At 45.0% G+C, this 22,865-nt stretch overlaps 1 protein-coding gene across 2 annotated transcripts in view; it reads left to right on the top strand.

Annotated features, from left to right (window-relative positions):
- LOC112215208 (plexin-A1-like) overlaps window positions 1–22,865 on the top strand; it is a 273,811-nt gene that overhangs the window by 56,673 nt on the left and 194,273 nt on the right. For both annotated transcript variants that reach the window (XM_042299484.1, XM_042299483.1), the window contains exon 3: window positions 2,322–2,504. In XM_042299484.1, coding sequence (XP_042155418.1) covers window positions 2,322–2,504 — 183 coding nt within the window. The remainder of the gene's footprint in view (window positions 1–2,321; window positions 2,505–22,865) is intronic.

Below are 22,865 nucleotides of genomic sequence, written 5' to 3'. Positions count from 1 at the left end.
ATTGTCCTTTCAGAGGAACTCTGATGTACACAGTTATGCCTGGCCTGGCTGGCCCTTGGCAGAGCTAGCACCTCTCACTGGGTGAAACATGAGGGGCGTTAGCGGGCAGGGCAGGGGGACGCAGGGATCGCCAACACTCTTGTCTCTACTAATGAGGCCCGTCTGGTATCCAGAATGGGAAGGGGTCTTCTGGTTCGGGAGGGGGGTGGGGACGAGGTGGGGGAGAATTTGATACTCAGAGAGTAGAATGGGCGAAATCAGGACTCAATGATAATGTCCTCAACATGGTCCAGTTTTTTCCCTGAAAACCAAGTGTACCGATCTTCTCTCGCCAATTTGTAATTATTCTGTGTAAACCACTTGTATTTGTGCATTGTCCCTACATTTAAAGACTCTTTCCAGCGATATTTTAAAACTTTTACTGTTGAAAAAGTTTAATTACAATTAAGTACACACACTAAAGGGTACAAAAATATGCTATGAGAAAAATAGTGTTTTTTAGACACAACTGCAAACTTCAAGGAGTAGGTTATCTAGGAGTAGGTCATCTAGGAGTAGGTTATCTAGGAGTAGGTCATCTAGGAGTAGGTTATCTAGGAGTAGGTCATCTAGGAGTAGGTCATCTAGGAGTAAGGTCTGATGGGAATCCATGATGTCATCTGCCTGCCCCCTTGCTTGAGGAACAATAGAGGAGCAACAGAGAACTACAGATGAAATCCCCCCCCATACCTGGACCACCTTTTGAGACCTATTGCCTTTAGTTAAGTAAACAGGTGCTAAATAATGTGAAAAGGAGAGTGGAGTGCCACTAAGATCAATTCTGTTCATCAATGTACGCTACTGGTCAAAAGTTTTAGAACACCTACTCATTCAAGGGTTTTTCTTTATTTTGACTATTTTCTACATTGTAGAATATTAGTGAAGACATCAAAACCATGAAATAACACATATGGAATCACGTACTAACCAAAAAAGTGTTAAACAAATCTAAATATATTTTATATTTCAGATTTTTCAAATTGCCACCCTTTGCCTTGATGACAGCTTTGCACACTCTTGGCATTCTCTCAACCAGCTTCACCTGTAATGCCTTTCCAACAGTCTTGCAGGAGTTCCCACATATGCTGAGCACTTGTTGGCTGCTTTTCCTTCACTCTGCGGTCCGACTCATCCCAAACCATCTCAATATGGTTGAGGTCGGGGTATTGTGGAGGCCCTCCGCTTTTTTGGTTACTATGTGATTCCATATGTGTGGAATTTTCTACATTGTAGAAAATATTCAAAATAAAGAAAAACCCTTGAATGAGTAGGTGTTTTAACCACTTTTGACTGGTAGTACACATGTTTGTGGCTTTGTGTCTTCAGACAAAGGACGACTAAAGAATTCACCCGGCGGCATTCCTCCTTTACATCCTCCAGTCTGGTCACATCATGGCTCAGATCACGCACATCTCCTTCCTTCCCAGAGAGCTTAGCGGCAGGCAGAGTGTGTATTGTGTGTGATTGATTGTCTCCTATGGAAGCGATATGTCTTCTAATGAATGAGGGATTCCTGGCACCAGTTAATTAGTGTTGTGTAAGAGGATGTGATGTGTTAGAGAGCTGGAGGTCGCTACGCTAATACGGGTGCTAGTGATTATCTTCTGGTTACATGTGTCAGTGCGTGTGAAAGATACCACCTGGTGCCCGCTACACACAGGTCTATCACACATACATCAATTAACCACTTTTCTTTAACAGTGACAGTGTGTGTATGCTGCTATTTTGAGGGTGATATGCAAATTTGGCCTGTCCGTCACTCACACTTTCTTCTGCCCCCCCTCTTCCAATCTCTCTCTCCTCCTCTCTCTACCGCCCTCCCTCCCAATCTCTCCCTCTCGCCCAATCTCTCTCTCTCTCTCTCTCCCGCTCTCTCTCTCTCCTCTCTCTCCCTCCAAATCTCTCTCTGCCCTCTCTCCCTCCTTTCCAATCTCTCTCTCTCCCTCCCAATCTCCCTCTCCCCAATCTCTCCCTCCCCCTCCCCCTCCCTCCTTATCTCTCTCTTTCCCTCCCTCCCAATCTCTCTCTCACTCCCTCCCGCTCTCTCTCCCCTCTCCCGCTCTCTCTCTCTATCCCCTCCTCCCACTCGCGCTCTCTCCCCTCTCTCTCCCTACCATTCCAAATCCCTCCCTCCCAACATCTCTCTTTCCACTCTCTCCCAATCTCTCACTCCCTTCTCCATCCCTCATAATCTCTCTCTCCCCATCTCCTTTCCTCACAATCCCCCCTCTCTCATCTCTCACTCTCTTTGTCTCTCTCTCTCTTCTCCCCCCTCTCTGCAGCCACTCCAAATAGACGATAACTTCTGTGGGCAGGACTTCAACCAGCCCCTGGGGGGGACCAGTACCATCGAGGGTATGCCTCTGTTCGTGGACAAGGACGATGGTATGACGTCGGTGGCAGCCTATGAATACCGCGGCCACACTGTGGCCTTCGCCGGCACACGCAGCGGACGAATTAAGAAGGTAGGCCACTGGTGGATTCTGTGTGTTTGTGTGTGTACATGTGTTACCGACCTCTGGTTATGAGGATGAATTTAAAGTCTCTGACTCATTTCTGCCTGGTCACTGTTGAGCTGGAGCTCTAAGAAGCTGGTCTTTCAAAAGCTGTAGAAACTCCTTTTTGCTGGATGGGTGGATGTGATTGAGATCTCTCTAGACTCTCTCTGGAGTCTCTCTAGACAGACAGGTTGCTTCCCACAATGTACCAATGCTCCAGCTTACACGTCTATAGAAGTTCCAGCGCCAGTTGGGACAGAGAGGACGAGTCGGAAATGGGATGCGCGTCACGGGTAACATCACTGCCGTATCTGCTTGCTGCCCTAGCTGAACATGAGCACAATTCCCACCTGCATTTTAAGCTATGCCTACCTGTTGGGAAAGTTGTTTTTCTGAAGAGGACCCTCCCCGGAAACAAATGTTTTCCCCCTTTCCTAAGAGAATACGACATCCTCCACAGATCTAGTGCTCTTGCTCCTAGGTCTGGGATTCTAAGTAGACCCACACATAGTGGGTTTGTCAATCACCGGTTTCTTCAGGCAATCGCTGTCGTGCTGTGAGCCACTGCTGTGCCTTCTATGGTGCTGTTCCCAGAGCTCTGGAGAACAGGACAGAACAGGAGAGAACAGGGAAAATTGGAAAACAGGGGAAAACAGGAGAGAGCAGGAGAGAACATGGGAGTAGAGGAGAGAAGAGGGGAGAACAGTAGAGAACAGGGGAGGGGGCAGGACTAGGTGTTGGAGTCCTTCACTGCCAACAGAGAGGACTCTAGGACGTCTCTCAGATGGTTCCAGACTATTAACACTGAGTAGAGGCTAAAAATGGCCTTGATGGTGGGTTCCAGGTTTTGTCAGAACTCCACTAAAAGCTGAGAGTGAGTCGATTTGACAGTATTTTTGTAGGGTGATTATGAATATATGAAATGATTAGGTCATTTTATGTGTCAGATAATAGAGTAATATGTGACCCGTTTCAAGAAACTAGGGGTATGTCACACGTCACTACTTCACAGGAGAGGTATTTGAACATAATTTTAATAACAAACTTGTCTGCCATCTGTAAATACAAATAAAATATTTAAATTACAAGCCAAGTTGGTTTAGCCACGGAAAAAGACAGGAACCTTCCTGCTACCCATGATTGGCTGAGATAATGCATGGGCTGGACATGCCTAGAGATGTGTTTGGATTGGTCTGCCATGTAGCTTTCTTCTGTCTATAACATGAGCTGTTCAATATGTGTAGATAATCCTTGCTACCGCAGCATTTTTGACAGATATAATGTTAGACATGGAGAGCTGCCAAAGTGTTGCTTCTGATCTCAACAACATTGCTGCCATGAATTTAGCAGGCGCTATCGGCAAAGATCAGTGGGAAAAAGTTGTGATGGACGACTTTCTGCACATCAGTGTGAACCGGAGCCAAACAAGCTATAGCTAGCTACAAACCAAACGGAAAAGACACGCTGCCATGAAGCGTTCATTCATGTATACGGGTAAGAGTCTAGCGACATTTTCAGATACTGTATTATACGTTTCTGATTTTTTTCAGAAAGTCATTTTCATTGTAAGTTAAAGCGTACTGCTAGCTAGTAAACGTTAGCTTGCTGGCTCGCTAGCTAACATTATGTGTATGATCTGTGTAGTAATATTATTTGTATCTCAGAAAGCCATTTGCATTGCTAGTTATAGCCTAATGTTAGCTAGCTAGCTAACATTGAACCTAGTTGGTTAGCTTTAGCTACCTGCAGATTCATACTCCAGCATTTCATGCATGGTGGCTAGCAATGACAATCCATTTGAAATGTAGCTATAGGTTGGGATTATGGTTCATTGTTTAGCTAGCTTACATGTCTTAACAAAAGACTCCACTTCGCCAGATGATTATATGACTCATGAAGTTAGCCAGTTGTCTCTGGGGTGAATACACCAGTTTTAGTCTTAAAATCTTTGGTTGTGTACTACACTACCTTTCTCACTCTGTTTAGCACATGGCCTCACATGTGAATCCTTAAAAATATGGGTGGGGAGGGTGTGGCTTAAGAAGGCTTAAGAGGGTGTGAACGATGTTGAATGGGTGTAGACAAAGAAGAGCTCTCCAGTAGGTGTACGTACCAAAACATTGAATTTTCTCAAAAGTGGAGTTACAAGTTTATCAACTTTCAAAGCCATTACTTTCCCATTGTTCCTCAACTGCAGTGTATGATACACCATTTCGTAGTCACTACTTTTATCTAGCATGCACACCTGCATACACACTGATAGACACTGAACCATTATTCAGGCATTAATGCACACTAGTCTAGGTCTAGGACACACACACACACACACACACACACACACACACACACACACACACACACACGCCTCTCCTGTTTTGCTAAGTCGGCTGAAACCCAGTCCCATAGTCCTTGGTGCTGACCCCTGAGGTAGCGGTTGCTAGCTGTGGGTTTGGAGCGGTGCTTTGCTGTGGGCGTCTGTCTGCAGGCTGCAGCCGGTTGGCCGGCAGGATGCTGGAAGGGGATGTGGAGGCTGGGGGGGGGATGTGGAAGCTGGGGGTGGGATGGATCAGTAGATCTCAGAGGGAAGATATCCCTTCCACAATCGGAATCCCATTTCCCCTTTGCCACCATCTCTTCCTGTGTGGAGGCCAAGTGCTGGGTGGTGGGGCACAGGCTGCCGGAGTTATCACACACAGATCGATGTAGTGCTGTACATACAGGAACAGAGACTGTTGACTAGCTGGCTGTGGCTAGGGAAGCATAGTCATCACTGCAGAGCAGAACCAGTCCCTCCTGAAGCCTCTCTTCAGGAGACCCTGACATCACAGTGTCCTACCACCAGGCCATCACAAACAGCTTGTCCTCTCTGATTATATACACATATAAACTGCAGTCCAATTTCATACAGTGGCATCAATGTAATTTTCTCCTGATTTGGTTTTGTTTGTTGATATGTTTGTTTGGCTTGTAATTGTAGTGGTTTGACGGTCGGGAACAGCCCATCTGGGGCGGGCGGGTGGGAGCAGAGCAGTGCTTCTGTGTGGAGAGTGGAGAGAGGAGAGTGTGTGGAGGGCCCCCCGATCGTTGTTGGCAGTCTTGTTTTATTGCTATTCATTTGGAGTTAAACTGTGCGCCGTGCCCTAATGAAATGTAAAGTTGCAGTCTATTGATGAGAGGCTTTGGGGTCTGATAGCGGCTCATTGGAATTCGCCCAGTCCTCCCGTTGCTACGGCTGCAAGGCCCTTATTGACTCATCTGTATGAATATATAATCACAGGCGTAAATCTTAGCAGGCGTCAGAGGCAGCGGACGGCTGAACGTGTGCAAATGCAACTAGTCTAGTGCTGGAGGGGAAGTATGGGACACACCAGATGATGTGTGTGTGTTTGGGTAAAGCCTCCACACACAAGGATTCATATGGTATTTCTCTCAAATGTGCACACATTTGTTAATATCCCTGTTAGTGAGCATTTCTCCTTTGCCAAGATAATCCATCGACCTGATAGGTGTGGCATACAAAAAAGCTGACTAAACAGCATGGCTATTACACAGGTGCACCTTGTGCTGGGAACAATAAAAAGGCCACTCTAAAATGTGCAGTTTTGTCACACAATACAATGTCACAGATGTCTTAAGTTTTGAGGGAGCATGCAATTGGCATGCTGACTGCAGGAACGTACACCAGAGCTGTTGCCAGAGAATGTAATGTTCATTTCCCTACCATAAACCACCTCCAATGTTGCTTTAGAGAATTTGTCAGTACGTCCAACTGGCCTTACAACCGCAGACCACGTGTATGGCGTTGGGTTTGCGAGTGGTTTGCTGATGTTGTGAACTGAGTGCCCCATGATGCCGGTGAGGTTATGGTATGGGCTGGCATAAGCTACGGACAATGAACACAATTGAATTTTATCGATGGCAATTTGAATGCATAGAGATACCGTGACGAGATCCTGAGACACATTGCCGTGCCATTCACCATCACCTCATATTTCAACATGATAATGCTCTGCCCAATGTCGCAAGAATCTGGAAGCTGAATTGTCCCTGTTCTTCCATGGATTGCATACTCACCAGATATGTCACCCATTGAGCATGTTTGGGATGCTCTGGATCGATGTGTGCGACAACATTCACTCAGGCCACAATCAACAGACGGATCAACTCTATAAGAAGGAAATGTGTTTCGCTGCATGAGGCAAATGGTGGTCACTCCAGATACTGACTGGTTTTCTGATCCACGCCCCAAACTTTAAAAAAAAAAAGTATCTGTGACCAACAGACGCGTAGCTGTATTCCCATTCATGTGAAATCCATAGATTAATGCCTAATGAATTTGTTTCAATTGACTGATTTCCTTAGATGAACTGTAACTCAGTCAAATCTTTAAAATGGTTGCATTGTTTATATTTTTGTTCAGTATAGAATGTGCTCATATGGTGTTGTGATCCCTCTCTGTAGGATCAGCCAGTAGAGCTGGGATCACCAGGTCACTGTCTGTTATTTAATAGGATTCCTTAGCTTCACAGAACAGAGCTGCTGCTGCTTCACAAAGACACAGAGAGAGGAACTACCACCATCTCCATAAAACCTGGAAAGCTCTCTCTCAGACTACTTCTATTTACAACCTGAGAATCACCCCTCAGCCCTCACAGCTCCTGCTAAATAGCCTCTCTCAGTCCTCTGAACCATTTCAACCGCCAAAGACAAAAGAGAGAAAATAAGGAAACAACAAATGCTGTCTGTTTTTCCCCCAACCTGCTAGGCCTCACCTCCCCTCCCTCCTACCCAAGTGAGATCCGAACGACTGGGCCAATCTGCATATGGCACTGTCCTTGTTACCGTGCCGACGGGCTGAGTGGCGTGTGGCTGGCCCTATCAGGCCGTCTGTTCAGCCTCAGTGGCAAGGCTGATCTTGAGGCAGTGAAACATGCAGAGACTCCCAATTAACAACTCATACATAATGGAGCAAGGCTCACTCTCTTCGTTCTCTTTCCCTCTCTGGACTGGTTATATGCACTAGGACCAGGCAGTGTACACTACTTAGTATTTATCCTCCTCCACAGATCCTGGCCTGGGTAAGGATAGAGATATAGAGAGAGGGATGCAGAGGGATAGCCACGGCAAGGTTAGTCAGGGACTGTCCTACGTGGACAGACAGGATACAAGCTCCCCAGTGACCAGACCTTTATTGACGTAGCGCTGATGCTAATGTAATATCTGCATCTGTGTCTTTACTGTCACTGAGAACCAGACTAATTAAGAGACATGATATCTAAGGTAATGTACCATGTGAATCCTAATTAACGAAATAGCATTTGGAAATGGTGATGATGGAGTCGCCGTATCGGAAGTGCTCCAGTGATGACTGCGTGTTGTAAATGTCAGTTACGAGACTAATGGAAATGATGGATGCTCCCCTGGTGAGGAGCGTTTAACTAACGTTCAGCCTGCTGGACGTTGTCTCAATGTTGATCTGGTATATCGGGGATGGGATGATATCACTTTCAGATGATGGAGAGGAGAGGAGTTGGGATGATAGAGCAGAGGAGAAGAGATTGATTCTCTCTTCTTTCCCTGATTCCCAGTAGAATGAGCACAAGGCACTGTGTAACAGCAGGGCTAGTTTGACTGGCTGGCTGACTGTATGAGAGGCTGTTCAAGAGGCTATTATATCAGCTGCCTATGATATTACCACCATAAGTGGTAAAAGTGGCTGGAGAATTAACATCCTGTCTGTAGCATTATCTCCCTCTCCCCTCCCTTCCTCGTTCTCTGTAGCATTATCTCCCTCTCCCCCTATCCCTCTCCCCTCCCTTCCTCGTTCTCTGTAGCATGTCACCTTGAGCTTCTTCTCCTCTGTGGCGGCCTGGTTGCCCACAGCCCCGGTCCTCCAGAGAATTCCCTGTCAGAATAGCATGTCTCTCAGTATCCATGTGTGTCTGCGCGTGCGTGTGCGTGTTTGAATGTGTGTGTGTGTGTGTGTGCGTGTGTGTGTGTGCGTGTGTGTGTGTGCAGGAATGTGAAGCACGGGCCTACTGTCCCACTCTTTCCTCCACTGTTAACCCAGGCCCTGTGTGTCACCAGGCGCTCTCATTTGTTGACTTCTGCAACCGTAAAAGCCTTGGGTTCATGCATGTTAACATCAGAAGCCTCCTCCCTAAGTTTGCTTTATTCACTGCTTTAGCACACTCCGCCAACCCTGATGTCCTAGCCGTGTCTGAATCCTGACTTAAAAGGCCACCAAAAATCGGAAATTTCCATCCCCAATTACAACATTTTCCATCCAGACAGAACTGCTAAAGGGGGCGGAATTGCAATCTATTGTTGAGATAACCTGCAGAGTTCTGTCATACAATCCAGGTCTATGTCCAAACAGTTAGAGCTTCTACTTTTAAAGATCCATCTCTCCAGAATTAAGTCCCTCATTGTTGCCGCTTGTTATAGACCCCCCTCAGCTCCGAGCTGGGCCCTGGACACCATATGGGAATTGATTGCCCCCCATCTCTCGTCAGAGTTCGTACTGCTACGTGACCTAAATTGGGATATGCTTAACACCCCGGCCGTCCTACAATCTAAGCTAGATGCCCTCAATCTCACAAATTATCAAGGAACCTGCCAGGTACAACGCCAAATCCGTAAACATGGGCACCCTCATAGATATCATCCTGACCAACTTACACTCTGAATACACCTCTGCTGTTTTCAACCCGGATCTCAGCGATCATTGCCTCATTGCCTGCGTCCGTTATGGGTCCGCGGTCAAACGACCACCCCTCATCACTGTCAAACGTGATTCTTTGATCCACCTCTATGCAGACAACACCATTCTGTATACATCTGGCCCTTCTTTGGACACTGTGTTAACAAACGAGCTTCAACGCCATACAATACTCCTTCCGTGGCCTCCAACTGCTTTTAAATTCTAGTAAAACGAAATGCATGCTCTTCAACCGATCGCTGTCCGCACCCGCCCGCCTGACTAGCATCACTATGGACTATGGACGGTTCGGACTTAGAATATGTGGACAACTATAAATACAAGCATTTCGCTACACTCGCATTAACATCTGCTAACCATGTGTATGTGACAAATAAATTTGATTGGATTTGATTTGACCTAGGTGTCTGACTAGACTGTAAACTCTCCTTCCAGACTCACATTAAGCATCTCCAATCCAAAGTTAAATTGAATTGGCTTCCTATTTTGCAACAAAGCCTCCTTCACTCATTCCAAACATACCCTCGTAAAACTGACTATCCTACCGATCCTTGACTTCGGTGATGTAATTTACAAAATAGCCTCCAACACTCTACTCAGCAAATTGGATGTAATCTATCACAGTGCCATCCGTTTTGTCACCAAGGCCCCATATACTACCCACCACTGCGACCTGTATGCTCTCGTTGGCTGGTCTTTTCTACATATTCGTCACCAAACCCACTGGATCCAGTCATCGATAAGTCTTTGCTAGGTAAAGCCCCGCCTTATCTCAGCTCACTGGTCACCATAACAACACACACAGGCTCCAGCAGGTATATCTCATTGGTCATCCCCAAAGCCAACTCCCGCTTTGGCCGCCTTTCCTTCCAGTTCACTGCTGCTAATGACTGGAACGAATTGCAAAAATCACTGAAGTTGGAGACTTATATCTCCCTCACTAACTTTAAGCGTCAGCTGTCAGAGCAGCTTACTGATCGCTGCAGCTGTACACAGCCCATCTGAAAATAGCCCATCCAACCAACTACCTACCTCATCCCCATATTTGTTTTTGTTTTTCTGCTCTTTTGCACACCAGTATTTCTACTTGCACATTCTCATCTGCACATATATCATTCCAGTGTAAATTGCTAAATTGTAATTACTTTGCAACTATTGGCATATTTATTGCCTTACCTCCTTACTTCATTTGCACACACTGTATACAGATTTGTCTGTTGTGTTATTGACTGTACGTTTGTTTATTCCATGTGTAACTCTGTGTTGTTGTTTTTGTCACACTGCTTTGCTTTATCTTGGCCAGGTCGCAGTTGTAAATGAGAACTTGTTCTCAACTGGCCTACCTGGTTAAATAAAGGTGATTTTTTTTGTTGGGACATTTTCTTCCACCACTGTTCTTCCACCACTGTTCTTCCACCACCACCACTGTTCTACATAACTCTATATATAGTCCTATCTAAGTCTACTCAACAAGGGGAAGACTGTGAAGAGTGTGGATGCCTTTATAAAGTGCTTGCGGAGTGAACTGAATTAAAAGGCTACAAGATTTTGCACTCTGGGGAGCTGACATGGTGGTGTGGTAGGGGTTCTTGATGCAGACCGAGCTCCAGGACTCTGTGTGAGGTTGTCAGTTCCACTCCCAGGTGGGGTATTACTTGATATATTACTTAAGTGTCCTTGAGCCCGGCTGGCTTCCTGTGTGATATCCGTCAATAGAGCTAGATGGTGATATTAGTGAGCCGTACTGAATAATGACATTTTCATAAGCAAGCTGGTTGGGAGGCTGGTGAGAAACACTAATCAATTTATCGACTTGTGATTTGAATACACCTCTGCATGTACCGATAGCTGTTTAGCTAATCTAATATTTCCCCCCATATTCAGGCTCTTTAGTTGTATGTGGTAAGGGGAGGCTAGTGCTCCAGACACCACATACTGCAGTGATGTCTACTGTCAGGTGCCATGGGCCAAATCAAGCTGTCTATTGAACACACTGACTAATCCCTGGCATGGCGGTACACTTTGGTGTATGTGTGTGTGTGACCCGGAGATGGAACTCAAGGTGTGTGTGATCTAGGGAGAGGGCAGTGTTGATACGTACCCCTGACTGTGTTGTTGCAGCTGTGGCCTCTTCATATGAGGGCAGTGCCCACCTGATGCCATGCACAGCTGCTGATTCATCAACGGCTTGCTATCCCCACATAACTGTGCCCCCCTGACATCACACTCCCAACTACAGACAACTGTGTGTGTGTGTGTGTTTGTGTGTGTTTGTGTGTGTGTGTGTCCCGTTCCAGAGGAAGAGAAGATCAACTGTTCCCCTCACCTGCCCCATCTGTCTATTCTTCACATAAGCTATACAGTACACACAGACTGTCGGTTTGTCTGCTTCGTCACATGTTCAGTCAGCCACAGCTTGGTGGGTATCAAACACTCACATGCATGTACGGCTCGTTGACATTGTAACACACACTCTTTAGCTAGCATGCTGTTACGAGAATCGGTTCAGCCAACAATAGCATATGTCAGACAGCGACAGTGTTATATTCTACTGTACCCCATTGTTGTCCTGTTATTCATTAGACTACCTGTGAGTATTCAGACACTGTGTCCGACAGCATTCAGTCTGGACTCAGGAGAGAGCATCCCTCCTATGTTATTAACCTCATATTGATAGATGGTGTCTGAGACAGCTGTTCTAGATGTGCTTCACAAACTTCTGTAGATTACTTTGTAGTGGCCCTGTCATCTTCCTATTTTATGAAACGCTTGATTAGCCTTGAAGTTTCCATCACCAAGAGAGACATAGGCATGTGGGTATTCTGGGATGACTGAACACACACATATGCTGATCCATGTGTCAGGGCTGAGCAGACGAGACTAGAGCCCATTGTTGATGGAGACGAGCCTGTAGATTTTCCACTCATCAGTTGTGTGATTATCAAGTAGACATCACATTTCTGGAGAGGCTTCTGCAATCAGAACACTGGGGCACTTGAACACACACACACACACACACACACACACAGACACACACAGACACACACACACACACACACACACACACACACACACACACACACACACACACACACACACACACACACACACACACACACACACACACACACTTAAACTCTACCTTTAAGTTGTTTCCAACCTTCCCCAGCTCTGGTTCATCATTCTATTTGACTGTCAGTCCATAAGTCAGTGTGTCTATTTGTCGGTCTGTTGGTGGTTTTCCACAGTGCTTGGTGTCAGGTGAAGCTAGAGGTTGTGAGGTTGTGAAGTTCACACAACCCCCTTCACCTCCACACTAGCTAGCTCTGGCCTTTGATCTGCTCTGCCTGCCAGCCTGCCTGCCTGCCTGCCTGCCTGCCTGCCTGCCTGCCTGCCTGCCTGCCTGCCTGCCTGCCTGCCTGCCTGCCAGCCTGCCTGCCTGCCTGGTGGGAGGAGTGATTGCTCCTCCATTGCATAGAAAAGAGAGAGTGTGTTGCTCTGCTCGGTGTGTCAAAAGACAGCCTGGAGACATTCAAAACACGTCCATAAACGGTAGCCATGGCGGCTGAGGATTCTTTTTTTTCCGCTTTTGAACTTTTTCCACAGAGCTGGAAGAGGGAGGGCTGGCTGATTTAGCATTCCTCTGCAGCGGAGAGAGAGAGAGAGAGAGAGAACAATCTAAAAGATAACCATAGGTAGTATAATTCTCCAATCTGTTGGCCCTGACTGTGCCAAGAAGCTCCATTGTGCCTGAGACACTGACGGCGTTAGATTACTGAGCCTGATATCACAGTGCCACTCTCAGCCTCTCCATGGCTAAAAGAAGTGTTGTCAGCTCCCCCCTCTCCCCCTCCCAACCAAACAATGCTCTACTCCCCAGGCTTTTGGTTCCATTGTGGTGGGAACAATGCCTTACAGCGGAAAGGCAAGCGAGTGGTGCGGTGAGTGTAATCTCCCTGTGCTGTGTTGTACTGTACTGTGCTGTGAGGAGGGGAGCGAGTAGAGCAGACATGGGGACTGAGGCGGACGGCGGGGCTATGCTGGGGCCCCTTCTCTGCTTAATTAAAGCGCACAGAGACTTGGCAGGCGTCCTGACACAGCCCAGTCATGTGAGGGTAAGGTTGTTAGGGGGGAATGTAGGGTACTGTTTAGAGCCCCCTCCCTCTCCTCTCCGCTCTGCTCCTCCCCTATGGGTCATAGTCATAACGCAGCGGTGATGGTTCTGTTCTGTGTGGGCAATGTTATGGGTTGTGGTTTGGTTTGGTTGGAGAGGAAAGGGGAGATTAAGACTGAGCCGTCGCCACCTCCCTCTCTCTCTCTGGCCTTTGATCTGCTCTGCCTGCCAGCCTGTGCCACACACACATTATACCCCACAGTTCACAAGAACAATTCATGTACTCCCCAGTCCCCATTTCCTATTGAATTACACTTACCACCTATTTTATTTGTCTGTGAAAAAAGCATGACTAGTTTGTAAATGTTGTGTACAGATTATTTGTCTGCAGTTTGTGTATGAATCATGGTTGGCCACCATGTTAATGCATAGGCACAGAGTGTACATCTGATTTACTGTGTGTGTGTGAGTCAGTCCCTGAGTCTCTCCGTCTGTCTGTGTGTCTTCATGTGTGTCGACATACATGTGTGTGTCTACAGTATCATATGTGTGTGCCTCTGGCGTCAGCTCCGTGCTCCCCTTACACACCCTCCCTCTCTAACTGGGATTAGTCCACTCAGGCCTGTCAGTGGGCTATGGGGCTGCAGAGCAGTGTGTGTATGTGGGTCTGTGTAGACGAGAGAGGATTGATATTACAGAGGGGCCCTTTCTGCTGTGGGGTGAGAAGCGGTCAAAAACAGGGAGTGTATGACTGTGAGTGTGTGCAAGTGTTAATGTGCGTGTTAGTGGGCTCGTAGTGGATATTATAGGGGAAGACTAGGGTTGTGACGATTATGACATTTTGGGTAACAATGAATTGTCATGCACATGGCCACGGTTATTGTCATAATTGTCATTTTTGTTGAAAATGGTTTTGAGCATGTAATGCATCATAATGCATCTTTGGAAACTGGCTACGACATACCTAATGAATACCACAACTACATACCTAATGAATAACACTACGACATACCTAATGAATACCACAACTACATACCTAATGAATACCACCTCGACATACATAATGAATACCACTACAACATACCTAAAGAATACCACTACGACATACCTAATGAATACCACCTCGACATACCTAATGAATACCACTACGACATACCTAATGAATACCACCTCGACATACCTAATGAATACCACTACGACATACCTAAAGAATACCACCTCGACATACCTAATGACTACCACTACGACATACCTAATGAATACCACCTCGACATACCTAATGAATACCACTACAACATACCTAATGAATACCACCTCGACATACCTAATGAATACCACTACGACATACCTAAAGAATACCACCTCGACATACCTAATGACTACCACTACGACATACCTAATGAATACCACCTCGACATACCTAATGACTACCACTACAACATACCTAATGAATACCACCTCGACATACCTAATGAATACCACTACAACATACCTAATGAATACCACCTCGACATACCTAATGAATACCACTACGACATACCTAAAGAATACCACCTCGACATACCTAATGACTACCACTACGACATACCTAATGAATACCACCTCGACATACCTAATGAATACCACTACGACATACCTAAAGAATGCCACCTCGACATACCTAATGAATACCACTACAACATACCTAATGAATACCACCTCGACATACCTAATGAATACCACTACGACATACCTAAAGAATACAACACAGCTTTGGTGACACCTCTGTCTCAAAAACAAAATTGTTTTTGAAGGCTTGGAACTTTTGGAAATAATGCTTCTCCTCCCGATCATGCCATTCTGCTCGCAACATTATTACCAACTCTACCCACTTAATGTAAAAATAAAAAAGCGTTATTGGGTAAACTATATCTACTTCAATATAATGATGAATCCACTCTTCTCATGAAACTAATGTAGTAAGATGGTTATGTTGGTTTGCGGTTATTGTCCATAATTGTCGGTTACACGATTATATGATAATTGTGCCAGCTCTAGAGAACACATCCTTAATCCCTCTGCTGAAGAGTGTTTCATACCAATCAGTGTTATACCACACACATTCAGGCTGCTCAGTATGTATACAACATACAACAACATTTGTGTAAGATGACTTAACTAGATAATTATTCTGTTGAGGATCTAACGTACACAATGTCTTCAAGGGCGGGATTTCTCAAGTATTACATATTTCTATACTTATGGTTCTCATGTAAACATAGTCAATCGTTTTAAGGCTTATCCTATCAGTGCTGTAGCCTGTAGTGCCCATACCGTTGGCTGATCATTGACTCCCTCTCTGCATTCTGGGAAATAGGACGTTTTCTGAGGGGTTGAACGAAGTGCAGCTTGTGACCTATGAGATCAACTCCCAATCAGATGACTGCTCACATTCCAGGAGTGTCACAGGCATGCGCATGCTCGTACACACACACACACACACACACACACACGTGTACATTACTTATTAGGACTTTTTGGGGAGTCAAAAATTATTCCCATTCAAAATCTTATTTTTCCGAAGTCCTAAACCTAATACTAAACCTAATACTAACCCTAGCCTAATCCTAAACCTGTCTAGGCCCCTTACTTCTTTCAATCTTTCACTGCAGCCCTTAACAAAGAGCTGTAGTAAGTTACAGAATGGGTGGCAATAAATAAGTTATTCCTAAATATATAAAAAACTAAAAGCATTGTATTTGGGACATATCATTCACTAAACCCTAAACCTGAACTGAATCTTGTAATGAATAATGTGGAAATTGAGCAAGTTGGGGAGACTAAACTTCTTGGAGTAACCCTGGATTGTAAATTGTAATGGTCAAAACATATTGATACAACAGTAGTTAAGATGGGGAGAAGTCTGTCCATAATAAAGCACTGCTCTACCTTCTTAACAGCACTATCAACAAAGCAGAACCTACAGGCCCTAATTTTGTCACACCTGGACTACTGTCCGGTCATGTGGTCAGGTGCCACAAAGAGGGAGTTATTAAAATTACAGTTGGCCCAGAACAGGGCAGCACGACTGGCCCTTAAATGTACACGGAGAGCTAACATTAATAATATGCACGTCAATCTCTCCTGGCTTAAAGTTGAGGAGAGATTGACTTCATCACTACTTGTATTTGTAATAAGTATTGACATTTTGATTGCACTGAGCTGTCTGTTTAAACTACTAGCACACAGCTCAGACACCCATACATACCCCACAAGACATGTCCAGAACAGACTATGGGAGGCATGACTTCATGGAACTCTATTCCACACCAAGTAACTCATGCAATCAGTAAAATCAATTTGAAAAAACAGATAACAATACACCTTATGGAACAGCAGGGATTGTGAAGAGACACACAGGCACAGACACACGCATACACACACACGATAACATCCGCACTATACACACACGTACACATGGATTCTGTGTTGTAGGTATGTGGTAGTAGAGTAGTATCCTGAGGGTGTTGTGAAATCTGTTGTGGAATGTAATGCAATGTTTTTAATTGTATATAACTGCCTTAATTTCGTTGGACCCCAGGAAGAGTAGCTGCTGCCTTGTCAGCAGCTAATGGGCATCCATAGTAAATACAAACCTAACTCTTACGCTGACCTTAACCCAAAACCTAACTCTTACGCTGACCTTAACCCAAAACCTAACTCTTACGCTGACCTTAACCCAAAACCTAACTCTTACGCTGACCTTAACCCAAAACCTAACTCTTACGCTGACCTTAACCCAAAACCTAACTCTTACGCTGACCTTAACCCAAAACCTAACTCTTACGCTGACCTTAACCCAAAACCTAACTCTTACGCTGACCTTAACCCAAAACCTAACTCTTACGCTGACCTTAACCCAAAACCTAACTCTTACGCTGACCTTAACCCAAAACCTAACTCTTACGCTGACCTTAACCCAAAACCTAACTCTTACGCTGACCTTAACCCAAAACCTAACTCTTACGCTGACCTTAACCCAAAACCTAACTCTTACGCTGACCTTAACCCAAAACCTAACTCTTACGCTGACCTTAACCCAAAACCTAACTCTTACGCTGACCTTAACCCAAAACCTAACTCTTACGCTGACCTTAACCCAGAACCTAACTCTTACGCTGACCTTAACCCAAAACCTAACTCTTACGCTGACCTTAACCCAAAACCTAACTCTTACGCTGACCTTAACCCAAAACCTAACTCTTACGCTGACCTTAACCCAGAACCTAACTCTTACGCTGACCTTAACCCAAAACCTAACTCTTACGCTGACCTTAACCCAAAACCTAACTCTTACGCTGACCTTAACCCAAAACCTAACTCTTACTGCTGACCTTAACCCAAAACCTAACTCTTACGCTGACCTTAACCCAAAACCTAACTCTTACGCTGACCTTAACCCTTAACCCAAAACCTAACTCTTACGCTGACCTTAACCCAAAACCTAACTCTTACGCTGACCTTAACCCAAAACCTAACTCTTACGCTGACCTTAACCCAAAACCTAACTCTTATGCTGACCTTAACCCAAAACCTAACTCTTACGCTGACCTTAACCCAAAACCTAACTCTTACGCTGACCTTAACCCAAAACCTAACTCTTACGCTGACCTTAACCCAAAACCTAACTCTTACGCTGACCTTAACCCAAAACCTAACTCTTACGCTGACCTTAACCCAAAACCTAACTCTTACGCTGACCTTAACCCAAAACCTAACTCTTATGCTGACCTTAACCCAAAACCTAACTCTTATGCTGACCTTAACCCAAAACCTAACTCTTACGCTGACCTTAACCCAAAACCTAACTCTTACGCTGACCTTAACCCAAAACCTAACTCTTACGCTGACCTTAACCCAGAACCTAACTCTTACGCTGACCTTAACCCAAAACCTAACTCTTACGCTGACCTTAACCCAAAACCTTAACCCAGAACCTCTTACGCTGACCTTAACCCAAAACCTAACTCTTACGCTGACCTTAACCCAGAACCTAACTCTTACGCTGACCTTAACCCAGAACCTAACCCTTACGCTGACCTTAACCCAAAACCTAACTCTTATGCTGACCTTAACCCAAAACCTAACTCTTACGCTGACCTTAACCTTAACCCAAAACCTAACTCTTACGCTGACCTTAACCCAAAACCTAACTCTTACGCTGACCTTAACCCAAAACCTAACTCTTACGCTGACCTTAACCCAAAACCTAACTCTTACGCTGACCTTAACCCAGAACCTAACTCTTACGCTGACCTTAACCCAAAACCTAACTCTTACGCTGACCTTAACCCAGAACCTAACTCTTACGCTGACCTTAACCCAAGAACCTAACTCTTACGCTGACCTTAACCCAAAACCTAACTCTTATGCTGACCTTAACCCAGAACCTAACTCTTACGCTGACCTTAACCCAGAACCTAACTCTTACGCTGACCTTAACCCAGAACCTAACCCTTACGCTGACCTTAACCCAGAACCTAACCCTTACGCTGACCTTAACCCAGAACCTAACTCTTACGCTGACCTTAACCCAAAACCTAACTCTTACTTTTAACCCAGAACCTAACTCTTACGCTGACCTTAACCCAAAACCTAACTCTTACGCTGACCTTAACCCAAAACCTAACTCTTACGCTGACCTTAACCCAGAACCTAACAAAACAAAACCTAACTCTTACGCTGACATTAAGGCTGTTGCTGTAACCCAGAAGGGGCTTAAACCTAAAATAACATTTTACTACATGCTGCAACACAAAACAAATTTTGGAAGGCTGTTGGTCCAGGAGTTAACCACTTAACTAGAACTTAACTAGCTACTAAGTTAACAAGCCAAATGTATAACTGCAGAGCATTTAGCACATTTTAGACAGTTAACTTAATAGTTATAAGATATCTAGCTGGCAAACAGTTAGTTGTGAATTCCATACTGTAGTTAGATCACCTGGTGCCTGCTGCACAACAGTGAGTGACTCACAAGGCTCCGATCTCTCGTTGTTGTGTGCTTGTAAACAAACAGCACGTGACTGGGGACTACCGGTAAGCTTCATAATAAAAAATTATGTGTCAGGTGAAATGAAGAATGCAATCTGTTTTATCTCCCAATGTATGGCACAAGTTGACAGCAGGAATTTACTTAAAAAGTAGCTACCAGTATTCAAAGTTGAGGTGTGGCTCTCGGTCACATATTCTCTGACGTCAGATAGAACAATCCCTTCTTTATGGATGTTGTATCATAAGATCCTGTGATTCTACCCTGGTCACATTTGACCTCAGCCTCAGGGGTCATGACCTAGTTATTTAGTAACCCACTCTCATCGGTTACACTTCCTGATTTTCTTTCATTGCGGATTCACTGTCAACCATCTACCATATCCTCAACACACGTCTTCCATGCTCCTCTCTACCCTCCACCTCTCTATTCCTCTGTGTCCCCAGTCAGTCGTGTGATGTGTGGTGTCCTTCATGTCCCTCTCTGCCTGCCCTACATCCATCCATCCTCTCATGCCTCTTCATTGTGCTTCTCCTCTGTTTAATGTGGGATAGCGAGGAGCAGCAAGAGAGCAGCTCTGGGTTGCCGCTCCTTTGATAAAACATAACACAGGGGTTAATCCAGGAGATTAAAGTCCATTTGAAAGCACTGAAATTAATATATAATAGTTAATGCTCTGATTCATTTGAAAGGGTGAATTAGACATCTCTAAAAGCCCAGCTTAAAGAGTGTCTCAAAGTCACATGCAAAGTTAATTGTTTTCCAGTGATAAAACCTGTAACAATATAGAGGAAAATTGAAGGTAGTATTGCGTTGATGATTCAACTTGGTGAGATGCCAAATTGCAACAGTAAAAATGTCATCCCCCACAATTGACACAGTGCAAGAGTTTTGTCCAAATTGGGCCAGTGCTGTCTGAGATATCTCGTGTGACTAATGAACGAACGGATGGACGGAGTCAGATCCACAGTCCCCTTCTCGATTTCATTGTGGGGGACAATTATGGCTTTGGAAGATGGATGTAATTGTGTTGAGATCCTCTGATCACTGGGGTTTGACCACAGGGCCATGCCCTTATAGGGCCAAATATATCACTACTGTACATACCCCATGCTGCTATAGCATGGGATTTGTCAGTGGTACCTTTTAACCCCAAGAGGAGGGGATGGAGAGCTTCTGCTATTGGACGGGCTTATGTGATCAACTGTACTGCCCTATAGTCCTAGTTGTGCCCTACTATTCAGTTCTCACACCACCAAATTCACTGCTGAATGTACAGTACACTTCCTCTTCACTTGAACATGTCTGCCCTCTCTCTCTATCCACGCTCTATCCTCCTATGTCATTAAGATATGTTAATGTATCTGGCTCTGATGACCACCCCACTGTCATGCCAACTCCGGCATGACATGCAATATGTGTGCCAGAACACACCACTGACTCTGTGACTGCCGCGGCCTACGCCTGTGGTCAGTCGGCCAACTGCATGTAATCGGATAACCACACTACTACGCACGCTCACACACACACACACACACACACACACACACACACACACACACACACACACACACACACACACACACACACACACACACACACACACACACACACACACACACGCATGCACGCACACACACACACATGCTCAACACAACAAACAGGCATTAATGGTATTAATGACACACAACAACATACTCTTTCCTCATGACATGAAACACTTCAGTGGTAGCCGGCATGTATTTCTGATTGTGATTCATTTTGTTGGTATGTAATAAACTCAATGGACAAACTGAAAGTTATAAGGACAGAGAGGGAGACCCCTATAGCCCCCCTTCCTCCAAGACCATCTGCCTATTCTGGAGACCTCAACCTGAGAGATGAGGCAGAGAGGTAGAGAGGGGGACAGAGAGAGATAGTGAGAGAAGCAGGGAGGAGAGCAGGACACTCCTCATGCCCTCCTGTGCCAGGCCAATCAGCCCACTGAGCCCGCTGGTCATGTATCTGGGTGCCAGCAGCTTTATGCCCAGACAACTGGCAGAGAGAAAGAGAGAGAGAGAGAGAGGGAGAGAAAGAGAGGAGGAGGGGATGAGGAAGGAGAGATGCTGAGTGATGGAAGGATAACAGATTCTTGGACGGCATGTGACTTGAGGTCCTGAAGGTGTGACATCAGCTTGAGCCTGACCCACGCCTGCCTTTCTAATACCTCTCCCACCATGGCTTCTGGCCTGGCTGCATGTACAGTTGAAGTCGGAAGTTTACATACACCTTAACCAAGTACATTTAAACTCAGTTTTTCACAATTCCTGACATTTTATCCAAGTAAAAAGTCCCTGTCTTAGGTCAATTTGGATCACAACTTTATTTTAATAATGTGAAATGTCAGAATAATAGTAGAGAGAATTATTTATTTCATCACATTCCCAGTGGGTCAGAAGTCTTGCTTCAATATATCCACATAATTGTCCACCCTCATCATGCCATCTATTTTGTGGTGCACCAGTCCCTCTTGCAGCAAAGCACCCCCACAACATGATGCTGCCACCCCCGTGCTTCACGGTTGGGATGGTGTTCTTCTGCTTGCAAGCATCCCCCTTTTTCCTCCAAACATAACGATGGTCATTATGGCCAAGCAGTTCTATTTTCGTTTCATCAGACCAGAGGACATTTCTCCAAAAAGTACGATCTTTGTCCCCATGTGCAGTTGCAAACCGTAGTCTGGCTTTTTTATGGCGGTTTTGGAGCAGCGGCTTCTTCCCTGCTGAGCGGCCTTTCAGGTTATGTCGATATAGGACTTGTTTTACTGTGGATATAGATACTTTTGTACCTGTTTCCTCCAGCATCTTCACAAGGTCCTTTGCTGTTGTTCTGGGATTGATTTGCACTTTTCGCACCAAAGTATGTTCATCTCTAGGAGACAGAACGTGTCTCCTTCCTGAGCGGTATGACGGCTGCATAGTCTCATGGTGTTTATACTTGCGTACTATTGTTTGTACAGTTAAACGTGGTACCTTCAGGCGTTTGGAAATTGCTCCCAAGGATGAACCAAACTTGTGGAGGTCTACAATTTTTTTCTGAGGTCTTGGCTGATTTCTTTTGATTTTCCCATGATGTCAAGCAAAGAGGCACTGAGTGTTAAGGTAGGCCTTGAAATACATCCACAGGTACATCTCCAATTGACTCAAATTATATCAATTAGCCTGTCAGAAGCTTCTAAATCCATGACATAATTTTCTGGAATTTTCCTATCTGTTTAAAGCCACAGTCAACTTAGTGTATGTAAACTTTTGACACACTGGAATTGTGATACAGTGAATTATAAGTGAAATAATCTGTTTGTAAACAATTGTTGGAAAAATGACTTGTGTCATGCTCAAAGTAGAAACTATAGTTTGTTGACAAGAAATGTGTGGAGTGGTTGAAAAACTAGTTTTAATTACTCCAACCTAACTGTATGTAAAC

This window comes from Oncorhynchus tshawytscha, linkage group LG16 (genome assembly GCF_018296145.1).
Source record: "Oncorhynchus tshawytscha isolate Ot180627B linkage group LG16, Otsh_v2.0, whole genome shotgun sequence".
NCBI lineage: Eukaryota > Metazoa > Chordata > Actinopteri > Salmoniformes > Salmonidae > Oncorhynchus > Oncorhynchus tshawytscha.
This window is presented reverse-complemented; position numbering and strand designations above follow the sequence as displayed.